Raw genomic sequence first — 22,599 nt, 5'->3', positions numbered from 1 at the left:
TTTGAAATTGTGTTTTGAAATTGAGTATAAGAAAACAGTTTAATATAAGTAACATTATGTACAATACAATGTCTGAGAAATTACAAGCTAATGCAATACCACCAAGATTTGAAGTGTCACATTACAGCAAATGCGGATTGAATACTAGCTCAATCTCTTTAGGCCATATTACTTTGTCATGGCTTAGAACAATCCTTTTTGAGGATTAAGTCAAGGCCAAATACCATGGCCTTTGAGAGCTGAGCTTCTCACTACTAAGGATGAACTGACTCCACTAAGGTCACATATAAACAGCAGCAGATGAAAGCCAATGCAATTTTTCTGAACCTCTCTTCCCACACTGACCTAATAGCATATGGACTCATCTCTGCAAGCAACAGGACAGACGACCAGCCTGATTGATTGTAAGCCACGTAAGCCACTTTCACTTTCTGCTGTGCCAAATCGTGTTTTCCTTGAATAATGAAGTAACAGAGTCACCTCAATAGCCCTTCCCCAGTAGCGTCCTCTATTTGAACTTTACATTACTGACGTGAGTAGGTAACACATTATAAGTAACACATTATAAACTCTAGTTAAAGATGGGTTGTTTGATTGTTCAACCGGATTTTCTGTGACCAATTTAAAGGCGTTAGATAATAAGAAGCCGTTTGCTGATTCGGAAACGAGGAACTTCGCAGAAGTACCTCATCCACACAGTCACTCATTAGTCAAAGAGCGTGGCCGGACACAGTTGTAGAATAAGCGGCTGCTTTATTCTCTCTTTCAACCAATTCACATAGCATCAAAATGATTTAATCAATACGCCAGATATTATCATCCACGTCTTGCTTCTCTTTTTTTAAAATATCAACAACCTTCATTGTGTGTGGACCCTTTGACCGCCTAAAAACATGCCTTTCTAAAAAACAATACTTTCTATACCACACGCTTTCAGGATTAACACAATACCCAAATTCTGGACCCCAAAGTCTGTGTAAAATTGAAATTTAGGTGCACTATGTTCTATTTGCAGACATTACATGACCAAACCAAGAAAACGTGCGATGCAACGGTCATTACTTGAGCCCGTAGGCGTTGTAATGTCAAAACGATCAAAACAATATAAATTAATTAGTCGCTTAATATTTAATGGCACAGCCTCACAACACAGACAGTCATCAAGTATTTAAGAATTTGGTTTGAAAAAAAAAAGTCCTTTCCTTCTCTCTTATCAAAATCATCCTACATTATTTTATGAATGGCAAACACCGCATTCCTTATCCTCTTTGTGACAAAGGCAATAGAAGACGAAGCAATGGGCATTCTATTTTCTGGCAACATATGACAGCAGACTTTGGAGCTTCAAGATGAATACATAATTTCAATATGGCTTTGTTGGAAGGGGCAATTAGGTTTTGCAGCTTGAGGCTAATCAAATCCAAGACTATCTCCTCTCCTCTCCTCCTCATCTCTTCTATTGGAAAGCACAGAGCAGGCAGGCGGTGACAACATGCTAAACATTAGTGGTTGCATTAGTTGCCACGATCGTTTTGAGCAGGTCCATGTCGAGAGTAGAGCAATATCTTTGTATGTGCAATATACATTTTTGTGCTATGGGATTGGTGCTGTGTGCAACCAGGAAAGTTCATGATTCTTTTTTTTTTTTTTTTAAGGAGGATCGGCCACTAAAATAGTGTAATAAAAATGTTTGTACTTCCTAAAAACAAAATGTCAAACATGTGGAGACTTGACTTGTGATAACTTGAAAATGGTGTTTCAATAAATTTGTTTGAGGACTTCTGTCAAAACTGTTGCAATATCTGTATTGCACCTCGCGTTTTTGTATTCGTCAGACGAATTGAATAAAATGTAAATTCCCATAAATTCTGGGTGACTTGCTTGAATTTGGCTTTCAACTCGAGTAGCTGGGGCTTGAATCTGAATTAAATAAGATATTGATCAGGAATTTGCACAAATAATCCCATCAATAAATCAAACAGTCATTACTTTTTGAATTATGTTATCAGATAGACTGTGATCACATTTCCAGCTAAACCCAATTCTGCTTGCTGGGAGCAAAACATAGAGATGAAGACACAAAGGTGAGAGTGGGAAGAGACACATCAGGTTTTTTATATAAACTCTTGTGAGAAAAGACATGTTGATTTTCTCCACCATTGCCCAGTGTGAGGAAGCATCTTCTACAGTGTCAATATTTTATATCCATTTGATTATCTGTCCCGTAATGTGCGGTACGTGTTGCCGACCCATATCTATGTGTATTGCCGCCACTAGTCAAAATCCCACCAATAACCCCCTCCCCACCATTACATACACTCACTCATGTTGAATTCCTAAGCGGGAGAGTCTGTCTGCCCTGCACCAAGGGAGTGAATTATTTATCATGGACTCTTTGCAGCGTGTCAGCAGCTCCGCAGGATGAAATGATATTAATGGAGCCCCATGGGCAAAGATGGGTAAGACGGAGGGAACGATAGAATTAGGGGGTAAAGATGGTGGAAGGAGGGGTGAAAGCTGTAAAACCCACATGTATGTTTTTCTATCACATCAATCGTGTCTTATTGTGAAGGAGAATGGTTGGGACTGAGCGAGAAGTGAAAGCAAAGCATAGCTTGAGCCAAAATGCCCGCAAGGAAGTATTACACATCACAGAGCACGGGGCAACAGCAGAGTAAAAGGGGTGGTGCGATGGGATACCTGAGAGCTAGCACCTGGGCTACTAGCTGAGGATTTGAAAAGGCTGTTTTGTTGCTTACGCCTATCCATTCTTTTCCTCCAGCTCTGGGTGAATATTTAACCCCATCCATCCATTTTCTATTTCCTATCTTGCTCAAGGTCAAAGGTGAGATAGTGCCTATCCCGGCGGACTTTGGGCAGAAAGCGGTCTACATCTAGGATGCTTGGCAGCAAACACAATTCGGCTTACTAGATCAAAGCGGGAAGCAAAATTAATTAAATTTTCATTCTACAAGTGGCATTTTTATATTAATTTCAATGTGGATGCGTTGCCATTTTTGAAGAAGCGCAAAGAGAGATGGGGTGCAGACAGAGCCCAAGGGCGAAACAATACAAATGTGTTTGTGCTATCAGTAAGTACACAACTTGAGTAACAAATTAAAAAAATATATTAAACAAGAAATTTGCATCAACCAACAAGCAGCACTTCCTATGCCTCTCGGATTCGGCTGGAGGGGAGGGGGGGGGGTGTAGTTTAAATAAACAATGGATTATGGCTAATTGATTCTAAAAAGATTTGTTTGTGAAGGCCCTAATTTTAACTGAAATCCATTCATTAATCCACCAATCCATGCTGTCAAACCTCCAATTTTAGAAGTATTAGTCTAATCTCAACTATTTTGTGTCTATTTTAGGACTCTGATTTCCAGCTAAAAGGACCACCATTAATTACAATGACCTGCCCGGAAAACCTGAAAAGCTCGACTGAGCATTTTGGACTGCTTATGAACTGTGAATAAACTGCTGCTAAAACTCTCCGCTCAGGGTTTTATGGCTGTGCCCCACGTTGGGCGCCAGATGCGACATCTTGCATGTTGTCAGCGGGTTCAGTTCAGCAGTCACACCCACTGAGCACAGAAAGTCTCTACCTCTCTGTCTTGAGTTCACATCTCTGCCGACTAGCCTTGTGCTGCTGACTTAAGGAGAACATTGATGACATATAATAAATGTATCATTTGACTAGGGCTCCACAATCTGGTTGTGCCTAAAAAAAAAAAAATTAGGAAGTTATGAATTATCGTTTTTCATGGAGCAAATTTAGCATGCTCAACATGTCTTGACTAATTAATTCTAAATAACTTAGATAATGCCAATATGCATATTGCATGGACCAATATCGCAATATTGATTTTTTTTATACATATATTTTGCATCACTAATATTAACGCACTTGGCGATAGGCCTGGGTGATTATGTGTGCATCAAACACGCTACATAAATACTAAAGCTGCCCGTCTTGTCTTCCCTGCATTTCCTCGCCATACCTTGTCTCTATCCATCGCCTCCTCCACCCTTTCCAGCAGCAGATCAATCAGCACAACCCTGTGCACACTCAACCCCACAGAGTGAAGCGCAAGGAATGGTGAATGGAGATTTGTCTCCATCATTAGATGGAAGCGAGTGGGCAGAGACTACACCTGTGTGTGGTGCGGTCTGAGCATGAAAAGATGGCAATGAAACATCTGTGGGAGTAATGGGATTTGGTTGATGACAAAAGTAATTGATGGTATGGCGCCGGCAGGCTCTCCGAAGGCTGCTTCCTGCATGTGCACGTACGTTTCGGTGTTTTAAAAGCGAGATAGTTTAAGTGGGTGTGACGCAGAATATACATGATACTTGTGAGGAGTTGGGTAACAATGACACCTTTGGGATACGTCAGTCTCCATGAATATTCTGAAGCCCACTGCCAAATTTAACCATCAAGTGTTCTGTGTCTTGTTATTGTCTCGACCCCAACAAGGGCATCTGTGTGCCATGCATTTGTGCATTTTCATTTGCCTTTAGTATTGCTTTTTATATCTGAGTATGTGTGCACATTTAGGCATGCAAGATGGAGAGGAGTTATCTGCTTGATGGGTCTGCCGGCACTTCAAAGTGGCTGTGGCTGCATGAATGGTTGGCAGACTGAAAATCCCCAATGGCTGAGTAGACCTCAGATTTGATTATAAAGCCAATAAACTGAGGTGCGTTTTCGCAAGGTGAACAGCGTTTAAAACTTGATTAGACACGTGATTATTTAAGCATGGACAAAAAAGACAGCAATCAGAGAGGTTGTCCTCTAGCGAAAGACTATAAAAAGAAGCCCTTGCAATTGAAATAATCTGTCAGTGTCGTATTTATGCTACTTACATAGCGCTATTCGAAATGAAAACCATTTGACCATCTATCCCTTTTGTACCATTCAGCATTCATCTGTGTTCTATTACCTATGTTTGGCTTTGCAGCAACGTGGACATATATCTTGCCACAGTGACATCTACTCTCAGAGAATGTGTGTCTATTTCAGGACTCTGATTTCCAGCCAAAAGGACCACCATTAATTACAATAGAATGGTCCTCTAATGGTCCCCCGTACTGCTATCCAACCCCTAACCCCCGCCGCACACTCCCTGTCCTGGGTCTCCATGGCAACCTGTTGGCTGAGTGTCGAGGGGCCTTTTACAGGGATGACGTATGATAATTGGAAGGCGGGTCTGACCTCTGTGCTTCCTGCATCACTTGACTAGGCGCTGTGCTGATTAATGGACACTATTTCTGACATGACTGACAATTTCAGGGAGGGATGAATGGCCATGTCCTGACGGACTACTGTATATGGAAGGAAAGCTGTAGAGCGGTGGGCCGGCTTGTGTAAACATGCTGCAAATGATTGCACAAATGTCTTTCAATGGTTCGAGTGGTGACACAACGCGTACTTGCAAGGTCAGGTAGGACACTACAGTCCGTGTAATCATAGTGAAGAAACTATTCAAACACTGTTCTTTGTAGAATAACTTATGTGTTGACATAGTTCTTGTTGTAATAATACATGAAAGCACCTCACAATCATCTGATAAAGAACGTTTAAAAAAGGCCTTATTGTAGCTCCAGATTCTCCCTTTAAATAATGCCAATGAGTAAATATGACAAATTGTGTTTTTTCACTTGTCAAAAACAACAAAGGACAATGTTAACATATCAGTTTCATCAAACATTTATGCATACTCCTCCTTATCTCATCACTTAGAACAAATACAGTTGAATGGGCACAGCTGCCTCCATAAAAACGATAAGTCTTGCCCGTATCCCCTGACAACATCTGTGAGCATATGACATGTAACGAATTCAATATGAATGTAAATTAAGCTCAAAGGGCGTGTGGACTAGAAGACAAACAAAGGCAAGGCACAAGCAATCCTCCTGGGTATGTTTACTTGAAGCCAATTCATCATAACAAAATTCTACACTGCCATTTTTCGCCAGTTAAACGCAGGCTGAGCGTCTGTAACATAACACATAAGCTAACATTTATCCAAAACGAGATGATGCTAGGAGACGTAAATATCTCATTCCTATTTGAAAAGACGTTTTGCCCGCAAGGTCAAACATCTCGAACTCACCCCCTGAATACAAGTATATAATACTGCAGATATAAATGATATCAGATCGCACGCTCAAACTTGTCAGCTCGATATTCTTGAGAGGTACAGAAGGTACATGCCAGCACTAAGAATATACTGTGTCTTCGGGTTTGATTAATCTTTCCCACTTTTCACACACCACCTCAAAAGTCACCACTTTCTTTCCTTTTTAAACCCTGTGCCCTTTTCTCCATATTAATTAGCATTGCTAGAATCAATAGGATGACACAAAGACAGATAGCCTCGGGTAGGGTGGGAGGACAATTCCGTGAGGAATAGCAAACAAATTCCATTGGATGTTTCTCCCAACTTTTAAAAGCTGAAACCTACTACTTCTATGTCCGCTTATAATTTCATCTTTTGTCTGAAATTGGCATAATTAAGCAGACAGGTGTTGCTCCCACTGCATTACTGTGAATCCCTGTTAAAAAAAAAAGATTCTCCATTATTAATCACGTTAGATATTTGCATCTTCTCCATAAAGATATGCTCGTGTTGAATCAAATGTGCGCCCTGTGAACATTGAGTCATATCCTTTGCGCCGTGGCGGCAATCACTTCTGTTGATGCTACTGAGCAGTAGCTTTAAACCCTTGTAGATTAATGAGCTCATAGATATACCGTAGCAGATGACATCGACAGTTTAAGAGTAGATAAACATAATCCTGCAGGAGAGGACAGCAAATATTTCTCCTCTAGAGTGTGGAAAATCTGCCCTTGATTTGTCAACTGATATTTTTCACTGAATGCTTTTCTCGCTTAACTCTTTGTTTGACTGTGAAAAGCTATGAGTGAGACATCCAAACCAAACTGAGTTGTAAACCTGATGAGAATGTGTTTGAGGGCAACTAAAGTACCTGGCAGTATTATACTCAATCCGCTGTATTAATTCCACAGTTTGGATTCGGTCAACAACAGGGCTGACAATCCTTTGCCGCCCCATATTTCGATTGTGATTCAAAAGCTCACAGTTTGGTTCAATTACAGGTTAACCCTCAAAAAATGTATTACCGTGTGACTATAGTTACTACTTTTCAAACAGCAGGTGGAATTCTCTTAATGGCTTCAATATCATCAACAGAAAGCATAAACATCAATTTGTATCATCGTTTGTAACATCAGACTATATTGACCCAAATATAAAACAGTAAAAAGTGTGCTTGAGGATAGGGCTACAGCAAATCAATAATATTGATCAAATTTGACATTTAAAGGTCTTGGCAATTAATTTCATTATCGATTCATTCTGTCGCGCTCTTATTACGTCACATCACTAATATTACGTCATACGGCATGAAGCAAATGAGTGGATCGGTCAATAACACAGAAGCCTAGCAACGGTAAGTCACGATCTCGACTGCACTTGTTACTTTTCTTTCTTTTTTTTCCATGAGTGGATATCTTCAGCTTTGCGAACATGTCGGCAAAAATGATATGAATTTTATTTGTAAATGTAAAACTATTGATTCAACAACAAACGTCCGCTACTTAAATGCTATCTTACGTAAAACCCAGACATGTTGATTAAAATTAGAACTGATTTTATGGTAAATTAACCTTCAAACAAGTCACACATAGATGATCTGTAATGTCAATTTACCAGTCAATCAATGATGTCATAGATCGGATCAATCACACACAATTTTGTTCACGCTTGGGACATTCCGTACTGCCATCGCATATGTGTGAGCTGGAAAACTAATCCATCCCACTTAAACACGACGTGGTGAAAACATAAGGATTTATACTTCCTTGTCAAACCATGACGCGCTGAAGTGAATCCAACTGCTTGGTAGAAATGCGGCTCAAGTAAGTGCCCTCGCAGGCAAGTTCATCCATCATGCTCATCCATTAAGTTATTTTTTTTTTCCATTTTTCACTTATGGTGGGAGGATTACTACTGCATTAGTGCATTTCAAACGTAAAATGTACAGGTTCATGACTTTAGCCACAAGCAACTCATACATGTGTTCATAAATGTCACATGTCAACTTTCTCACCACATTACATAACTACAAATCATGAATTAATTAATAAATGTGTTGGGTCGCACATGTTTCTCTTAGACTTCTCTCTGGAATGAGGCCAGAACTTAAACTTGTGTGTTGACAGGATCCTTATGAATGATAAATCATAATAATAATGATGATTAAACAGCTCGTAAATATTGCTACTCTCTATAAAAGTGACTGATGTTACGCATTTAAGGATTGTGCACAATACTTTAAATACTTTGTTTTTCTTACATTGGTAGATTTCTGGGTGTTAGTTATGAAGGACACATCAAGTGTAATATGTAAACACTGTCTTAATATTGATTGTGTTGTTTTATCAGAAAAAAAACTCCTTAATAGGCCGATCACATTTCTACACATTTATGGAGTCATGGCACTATTTTACCATAATTACGCTCATATCATGGACAAAATATCAAGTTAGTCTGATTCCCCACTGCAGTGTAAGACATTAAAGAGGCTTGTCTCTGATCAAATGAGGGCGGCAAAGTTAAAGTGACAATCAAACTGAGAATGACATGAATAAAACACGACTTTTCCCACTTTGTACGCAGAAGGCAATCAACAATAGCTTGTAGACATCTTTTAATTCTCACAACCTCCTTTGAACTTGTCATTCATTTGTTACCGTTCGCAGGTTTGTGTCAGGGGAAACAAAACAAGCTCAAGTCCTCATTGCAACACAGATAATAACGGCAACAAAACATTGACACCAACACTTAACTATTCAACAACGCTTCTTTTGACGACCGGTGCATCCGCCAGTGCGATGGTGACTATTTGGGAGGGTGTGGACCAAACTATAATGATATATGCACGCCTGACATGGCTCCTGGCGAGCAGTCTCACAGCTGAAAGTGTACGTTCGTGTGTATGTGTCTGGGGGGAGGGACGAACAGGGTTTGGCACAACAGGATGAAGGTAGGTGGGTGTGTAGGACGCCTACAGGGGCAATGCTGGGGGGAGGGCAAAATAGGGAGCAAACGCGCCAGAGCGCTGTATACATTATTAATGGGAATTTGGTGTGCGGAGAAAGAGATCTAATGTGGCCGCCAAGGTTGTAGTGCGTGTGTAATCGACAAAGACAGATCCTCTGACCGTGTCTTTTAAATCGTTCCCATTCTTGGTTGTACTATTCTCACAAAAACATGCTGCCATTGTATCTCAACCACAAGATTATCCACACATGCACAACAGGTTATCCGAAAGTTGTTAACACGAAGCAATGCTCATTAGTTGATGAGGGGATTACTAAAAGGTATCATATTGTAAGTGGTGCTCTGATGTTTAAAAAAAGTCAATTTTAGATCATTACGTCAAGTTTTCCTTGTTCTAAAGATGAATGATTACAATTGTCCACAATACACACACCAAAAACACACCCTTGTAACGAGCCAATAAACATTGCATTTGAACATTTTTAGGTCATTTTGAATAACAGCTAAGAACAAGGTGTGGAAATTGTTCTTTTATATTCTATCGCCATGCGTGACTTTACATCTTCTCTCCCTGAGAGCATGTGCAGGATTATTCTTATTCTGTTCCACTAAAACATGGCTGCTCTGGGATTTGTTTTTAAGAAAAAATGAACTGATCAGTCCCATCGCAATTGGGTTTGCCATTAATAAAGAACTATTGAAACCTATGGGGGGGGAAATGATACATTACATACTTGAAACTAATATCTGGGGAAGTAGATATAATAAGAGGGAACCTCTGGCCCAATAGCGGTGAGGGTGCTCCAAATAACCACACCACCATGACTAATCTAATACAATTACACACAGAGGTGTTGGCGGGGTTGACAGAGAATGATGAAGCCAACATCGAACACGGTGTTGATATATGGAAAGCAGGGAGCAGCTGACCAGGGTAGCGGCGAGGAGAGGGAGTTTGTTATTGATTGCCCGACCAATGTTCTCATTGTACGGAGAGACAGAACGGCAGGGTTCGACCCTCAGGCAGAAGCTTTAAGTCTCATGCCCCGTGAGAAAACTCCAACTAGCCTCCAATGAGCTACACGTTGGTCACGCTGTATTTTTGATTGACACCCACAAGTAGCTACTACAACTAAGATCCCATCCCCCTTCCATAAACACAACAATGCATCTCGGGCTGATTGATATTCAAAAGCCAGCCCCAGTGCCACAGGCAGGAAAGGCAATGGGCAAGGGTGTGTGTGTGTGTGTATGTAGGGTTGGTGGGGGGGGGGTTCTGCTGTGGTTCGCTAGGGTCCTATAAAAACAGACGCTAAATCACTTAACAAGCACTAAATTAGTTGTCTGTGAATCTGCTGGGACACCGGCTAGGAAAGCTCACACTGTCTACACAGTGTGAATCGGTGCTGCCTAGTTGGTTGTAACTATAAATATATCACTAGAGGCTAAATTGAGTGCAACAAAAGGGAAGACATCCAATATTGGATTTCATCCCCCCCCCCACCCATACAACAATGCAAATAAGTAACGACAAGGATGCATCAGACACCGTTAGAGACAAGAATGCTAGAATGGAAAATTTATGGCCAATCTGACAGAACAAACCACAATTCTGTAGGACTGTTCTGTTCCCCCTCTCACCAGTAGAACAACTAAAACCAATTTATCGGGAACGAGGGGATGAGCATTTGACGATTGAGACGATGCTGTGTGTGCATCTCATTTTGCCTACGGATTCTTCCCATCAGGATTTATCACCACCTCTAATCTCATCATTTCATCTTCATATGCTAGTAAATCCCAGGTAACGCAGACGCTCTGTCTGTTACAGCGAAGAAAGTAAACCCGGTCAGATTGGACTCCTGGAATTAATCTGAGAAAATCTGCAGCGCTAACCTGATTAGTTGCGGCTTAATCTGGGAGCCAACCAAAGAGCAATTACAATAAATACCGAATTTGGGCATAACAATCTGACCCAACAATTAAACACCACTATTCTGAAAGCAGTTCAAGTGAAGCTTATGTCAAGAAAATCTTGTGAAGAAGTGAAAAGTCGAGTCAAACACTACTGTGAAACGCAAATTGAATTTTACCCGCAAAGGAAAGGATTGGCAGTAGACATGGCCTAAATCCCAACTACATTCCAAATCATCATAGAATGCGGACCAGCTCAAAAACGCTTATGGTCTCTTCTCAAGGACAAAACAATTTCACCCCGGAGGGCTTCTCGGGTGACAACTTAAGTAACACCGTCTGGCTGCAAGTCACGCATGCATTCCACACAGAAAAATGAGGATGTCGCTGCCAAGAAGGGTTAGCAAGAAGAAAACAAGACAGCACAATGCACTCTGTAGTTTGCTCCCCATCGCTGACTTCACTCTTTTCAAAAACCTGAGGGACTGCAATGGGTGCCAAAAGCATAAAAACATACGTGGGCAGTTCTTCATCTGCTGCTTTTCAAACCTATTTCAGAGGTACCTTGGAACCTTTTGAAACCAAAAGACTGTTTGCTTTAACAGCCCAATTCAGTCGAGTCAATTAGAAGAACAAGGAAGCTTCTGGATGCTCCTGTGCAAGTACAGTTCATATCCTGATGTTATTTTAACAAGTGCAGCTAGGCTCATTCACAAGTGGAAGAAATGAATGGAGGCCTCAGCACTATTTACTCAGCAGGAAGAGACACGAGTCCCAGGCTTCCTAATGGTTTCCCGCATTTCACTCAATTGCTTCCCCACAGGAAATTATATTGTTAGAGACTGACAAAAATAAACAAAAAACAAAGTACAAGTACGGTCTGTTTTATTACATGTGAATGCATATACTGTATTTTTTTACTTAGGGAGGTGTATGATTTTAATAATAATAATTGTAATAAAATAAATAACAATAATAGAAATAATACATTTTATTTGTAATGCGCTTTACATTCATATTTTCTTTCATATTTTGGTTGACATAAAATTTGCCAGTCAACAAAGTGATCACTGCATAATTCATTTTGACCCCATTCTTCATGTAACTCAATGAAGGGAAAAGTTTCATTTTGATCCAAAACTAAATGCAATTTCAGATGTGCTTAAAACTTCCACTGTGTCTTTTAAAGCCTCTTAGTAAGCTATGGATGAAACAACTTCATTAATTAAACCTATGAAAACAAAGTGATAATCTCACCCAACTCTTAAATGCCATCTTCCCAAAAGTATTCATTAAAAAGGATTTAAATGGATTTTTACAGCTTCCAAAGACACACTTCCTTCAAGTCAAAGTTTGGAGTTACTTTTGAGAAACACAGGTAATTAATACAGCTAAGCTTCTCTAGCCCAAAATGAAACACAATGTATACATGAGACTAGTAGGAACACTAGTCTGTTTATGTGCATTCCCAAAATTCATACCAAAGCTCTATTTTAAATGCAAGTTTTGTTTTCTGCGCACGCCACCATTGGTTTTGAGCCAAAAGGGTCCATCATCACCTCTGCTTCGAAATTTACAAGGCAACATAGTCACAGGATGAAGATGGAGAGCTCAATTTAGAGCCAAGTGGCTGGCTACTTGTGGGGCCAACTAAATAATCTCAGCAAAAACTAAAGAAACAAAAAAACATTTGACATAATCAAAGTTGTGGTCAAGCTGTGCCATTTCTTGCATCCCCTACATTTATGTACTTGAATCCATGACCCCACTACCACCATGGTAGTTTGCAGCCAGAACGGACGGGTGCGTGACAAAGCGCTGGCCCCGAAACACTGCCCCACAAGGCCAGGAATGCGCTGGCACTGGCGGGGGGGGTTGCAAGAGGGGTCCACTGATTCAGACATCATTGGATTAGAGCTTCATTATTGAGTCCCTTGTCAGTCAGCAACAAAAAGCACCCCACCGGCCAACAATGGCTAATAAAAACTGCACCCTTTATAACTCCCAACCATTCCTGACATCTTCTTTTGAAGGCAGATGAAAGTATTTACTTGTCAACTGAATTAACTGCTGTCCAGGAATTAACAGCAGTGTCAAAACCAACCAAGACTATCATGCGTTCACACCTGCTTAATTAATGCTAAGCTTGTTTTTATTTAGATGAGCACTTCACGACTGTATTGCACAGCATATGGCATAAACAGATTGCAGTGCATACTATATTTCAGTCTGTTATGATGTCCGAATATAGTGCAGGTGCTCATTTTAGAGTTCTCCGGGTGCTTAAGGTGTAAACATAGAGAAAGGAAATTGAACAATGTTAAGTTAAAGTCAAGTATAAGTTGCAGTCATCAAAAAATTTATAATAAAGAAGAAAATAACGTGAGTTGTTTGGGGGAAATAAACTTCTGTATGAAATAGCACCACAACAGTTGGACTAATAAAGCAGAGAACATTCAGAACAAATCTAAACCTTGAAAGTGATTGTGATTTTAAAAATGTAAATTCTATTTCCCATTGCAATAATGTGAGCAATGAAAAATATAAAAAGGTTGACCGGCCGTTACGAGTTTTCTTTGTGGTTTATTTACGTATCCAGTTTTGTGCTTTCACTCAAATCTAGTCTGATTTGTATTGAACCTATCAAAATATTTGTTCAAAGAGGTCAATAACGCAGCAAATCAACACCCATCACAATCTGATTATGAAAGTATTCCTACACACTTAATTCTGCACGGCACCATATGGTCCTGATTCTAAAAGTGAGTTAGTACAAATATAGTCCTTTAGTTGGCAGTAATCCTTGAATTAAAGAGCGGGATAAAAAGCATACTAAATTGAAGGTGCCCACTGCCCAGTTCATCTCTGGGAAATAATATATATCTATTATATCTATATACGTAACCAATGTCAGCCATGGAGGTCGCAAAATAAAGAGTAGTTCCGGTCACAAGAGACAAGTTAAACTGCTGTCATCAATGTTCATCTCCCGGTGTTCTAGATGAGGCACTTCATTAAATATCAGTTGGTAGCAGGTGGCTCGATCCGACTCCATTACTGGGCCACCACAGCAGAACCTCTGCCATTGGCCCCTCCGCCCCACCCCCACTCTAAACACCTCCCTCGAGTCTCATATGACATCTGTGTCTTAGGGTCCTGTGATGGAATGCTGCTCGCCTGCTATTCCTCCGCAGGTGCTCCCTGCTAGCTGCCATCCATTTTGCAGCCATGCTGGTGCTGTTCATGAGTGACCTGCCACGGGCTGGGAGCAAGCAGGGGTGACAAAAGCAGGCGCGGCGATCAAGCCGTGAATCCCAGTGGTTCACTGCCTATCACAAAAACATCAAGCCAAGTAAAAATCCTCACCTGCAGCAGGTTCTGGCTCTGTTTTCATCTGCTTATCATTTCACCAAGCTCACCCTGCTCTTCCTCCTTCATATCAGTCACAGGAAGGTCATATCTGCATTGGGAGGACTCAAGTGACTGTTTCATCATCTCTCCTAAACTCTGTCTAACAAAGACTGAAACCCAGATGCATCGTATGAGTATTCGTAGTGGTAAGAGAATGCTAGCGCCACTGAAACAACAGAAATTGTCCTGAGCAAGTACTGAGCCATTTGAATTCTGTATAATTCTCACAGCACTGTAAAGTCTTTATTCAGACTATTAAAACTGTCACATAGATGATATTCTTACCCAAAGGTCGAGGTTTCTAATCCACATTAGGAACTGAGCCCCTGAGTGAAGGGAAGGCATGTAATCTTATCTGGCCGTTATCAGCATTGTGCAAGAAAAAAAAACACATGCAACCACCAAAGCCACTTCAGTTTCGTCTGACTGCAAAAAAAGCACAAGCAAAATGACAAATCCACAAGCTGCTCCTTTGTAATTCTGTAATCCGTACAGAAAGCCCACATACTATGTCCCTTGTGGCTTGATATTTCCCTTACAAGTGAAAAGTACTTGTACCGGATTTCACATTTCAAGGGGAAATTATAATTTTCTGGCCTGTCTCAACTTTTACTTCACAAACATTCGAGCACAAAAGAAATGCCATCACGTTTCACTGTGCTGATGTTCAACTGGGAAGAAAGACACAAAAGCAGACTCAAAAGAGAGGACCGATTGCATGACACCATGGCAGTGAAAGAAAGACGCTAATTTCACATTTTGAGCTAGCTCTCGACCTCTGTCAGCTTTAGATGAGCTCAGAGTTGAGATGAGACTGGCTCAGTGGAGCCAGAGCCAAGGGGTGCTCCCAACAAGCACAAAGAAACCTCTATATAACACTCCACTGCTCAAACAGTCGTTTCAGCTCCAATCTAGCCGCAGAAACAGGGGTTAATACTACTACAGCAGCAGGGGGAGTATAAATTAACACAGGAAATTTAGGAAACAAGTTGATGTAGGCATCAGGAATTACTGATGCCTCTGAATTGGGCATGTCCAGCTCTGGTCTTCACGGGTCACCGTCTTGCCTGTTTTCCATGTTTCCCTTTGGCAACACAGCCAGTTCAAATGATCGGATCGTCAGCAAGCTCTAAGATAAGCTATGGAGGAAATACCCCAACCTCAAAGAGAATGAATTAAGTGAGGAATCATGATTGGAGTTCAGGAAACTTGTATTAAAAGGGGTATACTTGAAAAGTTTAAAAATCTTGGTCACAATGTGGAAATATGGTCACATGATTCAGTAAAGGGTAAACGAGGCTATAATTTATGAGAGTCCTATAAAAGAAATTCTATGCTCTGATCTAGAAATCAAAATTCTTAACAGACCAACCAAAACCGCATAACCAGCAAATTACTCCCGTGTCGTAATCTGTCATTTGGCCTGATTCTAAATAAAGACGTTTATAGGCAAATTCAAAAACACATAGGTTTGTGAAGACCGTTCAAGCCGCTTTTTCCAAATAAAAGGAGCACAAAAACTTTTGAATCTAATCTTTGCTACATGTTAACTGACACACACTGTAGCAAAAATAATCATTTCAAGTCATGGAGGGAACATCTGTTCATGCCCAGATGTGGAACATCGGTTTGTATAAAAAGTCCCAAACAGCCATCCATGTCTAGAGTTGCCAAGAGCCACAGGCCGGGCACAAGACGATGGCAGCCGGCTAGATTAAGCGGCGCCCACAATCGACTCTCTGTGACTGGGAGCCTCCACACCCTTCCAGCGCATGAAGAGCTCCTTTGACGGACTGAGCCTGAGACTCACCCTGTGTAACATAGTTGATGCTGTACTGAATGTGTTGAGCTTTTGATGGGTAGGAGATCAATTAGTTCATAAAATCACTATCTGGAATGTTGTCTGATTCTTGCACTGCTTTTAGAAGTGCAAGTTAATCAACAGCTGCACTTCATCACAAAACCACCCCGTTGAGAAGACCTTCGAGAGAATTCATCACATCCTGGACGTCCTCCAAAACGACAGCAGAGAATAAATTTATATCTGAGAGCTGCAGGATGCTGGCACTCCAGCAGGTACGCTGCAATCAAATGAGGGTTATTAATCAGTTAAGATGCCATAATTTGTGACCTCGGCGGCTGCCAAGATGAAGTCTCACCACCTCACTATTGCATTAACCTTAACTGCATTTTTAGCTCCCAATGAAATGATGATCAGGGCAAGCGTTGCCAAACTACTGAGACATAAATGATGCATGTGATCTATTGTAGATTGAACTGCTAGCATCACTGCTTACTGGAAGCACGGTGTGATATATTAGCACCACCTCAACTTCTTCAAGAATGCAATTGAGTATAATACCAATGCTGACACACTATGTGGAGAGAAAGTTTAACAAACACAAAAGAATGTCCAAATCAAATGGACTCCTTTCCAACACAAGCAACCCACTGGATACTGACTTACAGGCTTCAGGACAAAAGCATCACGTGGTGTTTATCACAGCAGCACAGAAGCTGACGTACACGGCAAGGAAAAGGCAGTAAAAAATCAAAGCCTGATTTCAAACTCCTCTTTGTGTATGCTTTGCTTGTTGGGCTACCACACGTGTCAGCCAGCTCCAAGGAAGCCTCTTCTCCCAGAAGTCATTAAGCCTCAACATTACTCAATCACAGCAGAACAAGAAAGCCTGGTACAAGCACAACAGGAGCCATGAGAATACAATTAAAAAGTAATGCAATTTAGAAAAAGGCAAAAAAGTAAAAAAAAAAAAGTGAGACTTCCAAATAAATATATATCACATGTGCAAGAATGTAAAAAATGTTGCACTCCTCGGGTTACAATAAAGTCTGGGAGAAGTCATACTGGGAACCTCCAACAGCTTTATGGTATCTTGGCAGTGTTTGGCTTTTTTCAAGCTCCCTTGTTATGTTTGTCTGGACTTAGAAGAGCAAACAAAGAAGTCATCACAGCTCTTGAAATCATACAATATATAGTCAAAGAATTACAATATCATTGGCAAGAAAAAAAACTGTGTCCCATGTGTACAGATACCCCTTTAGTAGCCACTTTTAAGGTTTCGACAGAACTACTGGACCAAGACCTGCTACAAACAAGCCTCATTTGTCCAGCTGAGTCACAGCTTCTTCTGCAAGTTTTGAGACGTCCATTACTTCCAATGTGCAAATAAGGTCTTGGCTGAAGTTGAACATGTACAAAAGTTTTTAACAAGATTAATTTACAAGCAAATGAGTCAACACAAGTGCATTGTTGGATGAACTAAAAGTCTTTTTACTGTGCCACAATAGGCAACTCAAAGTTTAATTTGTGAAATCCCATCTAACCCCCCAACAGAAGCGCCAGCTGATGTGACACCATCTATTCAGGAGATATTGATCTGTATTTCCCAACAATTACACACCATAGACTGTGACAGTCAGTGCAAATTATTTCAATAATTGCTGTTAATTTGACCACCCCACAAAGCCTTTCAAGCACAGATTTCATAGCTATAATAGTGGCAGTAGCATCTATGTTTCACTATGATAGCGGGGACATTCTTACTCCACCTCTAACATCAATAGCACTGAGCAGCATCGTATTCACTTTCTCTACTATGAAAGAGCCCCAAAACAAATGTCCAATGGGAAGGGGGACTCATTAGCGGGGCAAATAAATCAAACACTTGGCAAAGTACACAGTTATCCAAATCTCTAGATAGAGATCATTAGGACTTTCTGCAAACCCTAAGACTATAAATAAATAATCACTGAACAGTATACAGTGTTCCCTTGCTATCTCATGGTTCACCTTTCACAGCGTCGCTGTTTCATGGAATTTATTCGGGGGGGCGGATAAAAAAATTCCAGATATAAAAGTTTTAAAAAAAACATGTCACAGATATGAATTTTACAAACATCACTAGAATATTTTAAAGCTTTTCACTTTGAAAACTACAAAACTACAAAAACAAAACTGGAAATGAAGTTTTGGTAAAGCTGGGGAAGACCATCAGTGCCAATGAAAACAACAGTTGTTTGAGAAGTCTGCAGGCCATGTTACATCGAAGGTGGTCTGTGTTATAATAAAACCTTGTGCAGTGCTGTGTAAATGCAGAAAGGGTGGCCAAATGTTTACGCATTTCAGCAAGTTATTTGCATTGTCCGCTGGGAGACGATCAGCACACAAGTCAGTCCCAGTAGGATTACAGAGATAAGATAGGGTCTAAGTGGATTTTACACTGCCAGCAGCAATTTGTTTACAAAAGGCAAACTTTTTGTGGAATGTTACATCTTGCCGGGAAGGGCAAAGGGAGAATGTGGAAGAATAGTAACCACATTTCAACGGACTAGGCTGAGCAATCCATTGAACCTGTACCTGACCCAAGGGGACAAACTTGACTACAACGTGGCCAACTTGAAGGTAGCATCTGGTGACCATGGTAAAAACTTCCAAGGATACGCGTTGTGAATAAACTGATATTTTGAAGAGGAGGTGGGGTACCCCATAATTAGTAATTTGATACTCCTTCTCTGCGTGTGGGTCCCAGTCCAATTCTCTGGAATCAATCAAACCTCCCAAAGGAACTCCCGGTCCCCCTAATCTCTTGGTTTTATTACTTTCCAGACAGTCAGCCTGTTTCACCCTACCCCCATCTACCTCTTTTGTATGTGTCTCCTACCAAACCAAGGAGGGGCTTTTTTTCCACACACACCCTCTCTCTCCCTTTTTTCTCTCCCTTTCCACCACTGCAGAGCTCCTCATGGAGGAGAGGGTCTTTCATCAGGCTTCATACGCAAGCAGAGACCCGTCAATCCCTTTCTTTTCTTCCTTGGGAAGCAAAAAGCAAGCCTTTTGCAACACACAACCTTGGTCAAGCCCTGTAGTTTACCCCCCCCCCCTCCCAAATAAATGCTGACTAAACAGTCAAGATGAGGGATGTGATAGACTCCAAACGTGCATTTTCTATCATTACGCTTAAAATGGCAACAGATTGCCAACAGTGACTTGAGCTCAGGCTGCAATCAATAGCTGCTCTCTGATGTCTAACAATGAAAAGAGGGGGTAGTGACATTTCCCACAACAGAACACCACCAGTTGGACTGATGGTGAAAAGCTAATGAATTGCGAATGTGTTTATCCATCAGCTAAACGTGTATTGACACCCAGGTAATGAGATGTCTACTGGACTGATGGTGGCGCTTCCCTCTCTTAAAAGCCCCCATTTGCATAGAGGCCAACACATTCATGTGCACTAAACACGTGTTTATCTTGCATTCACATTCAAAACATCAATTTTGGAGGAGGATTTGGAAGACACTGCACTCAAATGTAGAATGGTGATGGGTCGTACAAGTCTACTTTTAAACTTGTCAAGATGGTGAAAGGCTCCATGACATGAACGCAATACAATCAGCTGCGATATGAGCTTTTGGAAAACAAATTGAGAGTTGTCCGTTCCTCTCGGCATGTCACGATTAAACTTTTCGCAGTCCGGGATGGCAAAACGCAATAAGATAGGAACGAGATGCGTACCTTTGTCAACATGCTTGGCCGCCGTGCTCCCCGTGCACAGAAAGGTAAGACAGAAGTGGAGAGAGAGGAGCAACAGAGCTCCCCGCTCGGCCATCACTTTTCACAAATAAATGTTGGTAGACTTTCAAAAATCCCGGCTTTTGAATGAAATCCTTTTCCCAAAACAAAAGAAAAAAGAAAACAAAAGTTCAAATCGGCAAACCGCACAGACGCATGCGGAGCCAGGTACTTAGAAAAGAGTCCGGGAAAAACATGAAGCTGGGAAACAGAGCGCCGCAGGTTATGCACACTCTTTTCGCAACTTGGTCGAGGCAGAGGTTGGAAGAAAAAACACTCATCAATCCATGACTAGGGAGGCGCAGAGGAATGAAGAGCAAAGCCGGCGAGGGCCGTCCAACGCGCTGACTTCCCCACTCCAGTGTCCACCGCGTGCACAAAACGAAAAAGAGCTAGTTAATGGGGAAATGATATCCAAGCAGAAAGGCAAATATTGGCCGGAGCCAGCTCGCCGCTTACGGTGGGGACGAGAGCGTGAGGGAGCAGCGTGGTGGAGCCTGGAAGGGGAGGGGAGGGGAGCGGAGTGGAGGGGGGCTGGAACTCCATTGGCTCCCCGGAAAACGGGGCGTGGAGTCTCGTGGAAGTTTGGATCCTGGCGGCTTGTTCAGGAAACCACGAAAATGTGGTGAGGAGTTTTTCTTTGGAATTCAATTCAGGGAACCCTCGATTAAAACTGTTTTTTCAGATTAAGTTCGTTTTGGCTATTGAAACTTAGTTTGGGGTGGTTGTTGATCAGGTTTGCTCGTTTTAATATATTTCTTAATCCTTTGTTTTTGTGTTTTCTGTAATAGTAGGCTTTTTTTTTAATAGTGAATTTAATGTTCACAAGTAACAAAAAAATGGAGTACCATTTTCAAATATAGCTAATATCTTAAGCCTATTTTTTTGTTACTTACTCAACAGCAACTCAAAAAATGAACAAAAATCTACAAATTGTTATATACCCTTTCACAAAACCTTAAGTGCAATCAATCTCAACTCAAACATGCAATAAGCCTGATCACTTTGAACAACATATTCTTCTACGTGCAATATATTTATACTTCAACCACCACAACTGCGCAGTTGTCATTTTTGCAAACTTTTTATACATTGTATATGTATAGTTTTACATCTATCATATATATTTATACTTCATAGTTTTAATTTGCACTGTTTGGCAGCTCTTATCCCATTATACTATGTGTAATGACAATAAAAGTCATTCTGATTCTGCAGTAAGTCCAAGGGTAGATGTAGATCGCGTGCCTGATCAAAATCACAGTAGCCTGAAGACACGTGTATCACTTTAATATACAGTGGCATGTTTAGCTTACAAAACTTTCTGTCGAATGTTGTAAGAAAAACTAAATTGAAGCCATTGCATGCTGAATTAATTAGGTACGTAGCTCAAATAAAAAGTGTGAATACTGAGTCCAGCTTTCCTTTTACTTGCTGCCTCGCTTGGATTTAGCCTAATTTTTGGAAGATGAATGCAGAGAAGTCGTCAACTTCTCAAGTGCATGATCAGATTTGTTGATGTCATTTCACATTCATCATTTGCTCAAGGTTGAACCAATGAGTTTAATGTTGGCGTTTAATGTTTGACATTGACTATCCGTTCATGTGTTTTGGGCATTTCTGCTTCTAATCGGTCCATTTACAGGGAACTATGTATGACCTCTCCGTCTACAGCCGTCGCTGGACTAGTGCAGGAGCAATTTCCAGCCAACAAGGCAACACAGTTTTTATGTGTCTGTACAGTGCCAAGGTTACAAAAATAAATTAATGGTGGGAGAGCATAGTGGTTAGCCTTGCTAGCTTTGGCTATTGTTTCTTGTCTTAAAAGATTCATACCAGCGGTAGCAAGACCAAAGGATGGGCACTAAGTAATGAGGGCTGCAGCACAAAATGAAGAAGCCTCTTTGTCCAATAATGTGTGCTAACAAGACCTCTATTCATTATGGTGGTTGTACAATACATCACACAGCAACTTTGCAACACGTATCATTTTACAGTATGAATATATGGGTTCACTGGAAGATTTTTACAAAAAAAATGTTTGGTAGCTCATTCACTTGCAAAATATGGAACTCTATCCTCAAATGCAATAAAAGCACAGGTGAGGTACAAACAGTCAAATCAATGTCCTGTCCCCTAAGGTGTCCTTGAGAGCTCAGAGCGTCCCCCTCAGTCAGATTATCTAACGCCATGGTCTCCACTTTCAGTTATACTGATGAAATCCAAATCTACTTATCTACCAAATCCTTTGGCATGCAAAGTAACTTTCTCAAATTTAACTGTACCAAATCTGACTTTATCATAATCGGTCCCAAATCTATCAGCTCACCACCCCTAAACGTTTGCCTCTCTTTAGATAAGTCCGCCTTCTCACCTACACCCCACTGCTGGAACCGCATCATGTTTAACAATCTCACCTTCTCCCAGCACATTAAAGAAGTAACAAAAACAGCTCATATCACCTTAAAAATATTACACAACACAATACAAGGCTCGATCCCCTCTGAGGCTCCTTCGCCCTCAGAACTTCCAGTAGTGTCTGGTCTGCGGATCTGAGGCGGAGGGGGAGAGAGGTAAGCTGATGCGAGG

General features: G+C 41.0%; 1 protein-coding gene across 11 annotated transcripts in view; it reads right to left on the bottom strand.

Moving 5' to 3' along the window:
• neo1a (neogenin 1a) overlaps positions 1-20,519 on the bottom strand; it is a 125,501-nt gene extending 104,982 nt beyond the window's left edge. For 6 of the 11 annotated variants that reach the window (XM_088370690.1, XM_088370688.1, XM_088370689.1 and 3 more), the window contains exon 1: positions 19,954-20,517. In XM_088370690.1, coding sequence (XP_088226816.1) covers positions 19,954-20,047 — 94 coding nt within the window. In that variant the 5' untranslated portion in view covers positions 20,048-20,517. Of the gene's footprint in view, positions 1-19,953 lie in introns of all 11 variants that reach the window. The other 5 variants (XM_088370685.1, XM_088370691.1, XM_088370687.1 and 2 more) reach the window with 2 other exon arrangements.
• Between the last annotated feature and the right edge of the window lie 2,080 nt (positions 20,520-22,599).

The sequence above is a fragment of the Syngnathus floridae genome, chromosome 3 (genome assembly GCF_059516105.1).
Source record: "Syngnathus floridae isolate MCC-2025c chromosome 3, RoL_Sflo_1.0, whole genome shotgun sequence".
Lineage (NCBI taxonomy): Eukaryota > Metazoa > Chordata > Actinopteri > Syngnathiformes > Syngnathidae > Syngnathus > Syngnathus floridae.
Note: the sequence above shows the minus strand (reverse complement) of the source record. Positions and strands in the feature narration are given on the sequence as shown.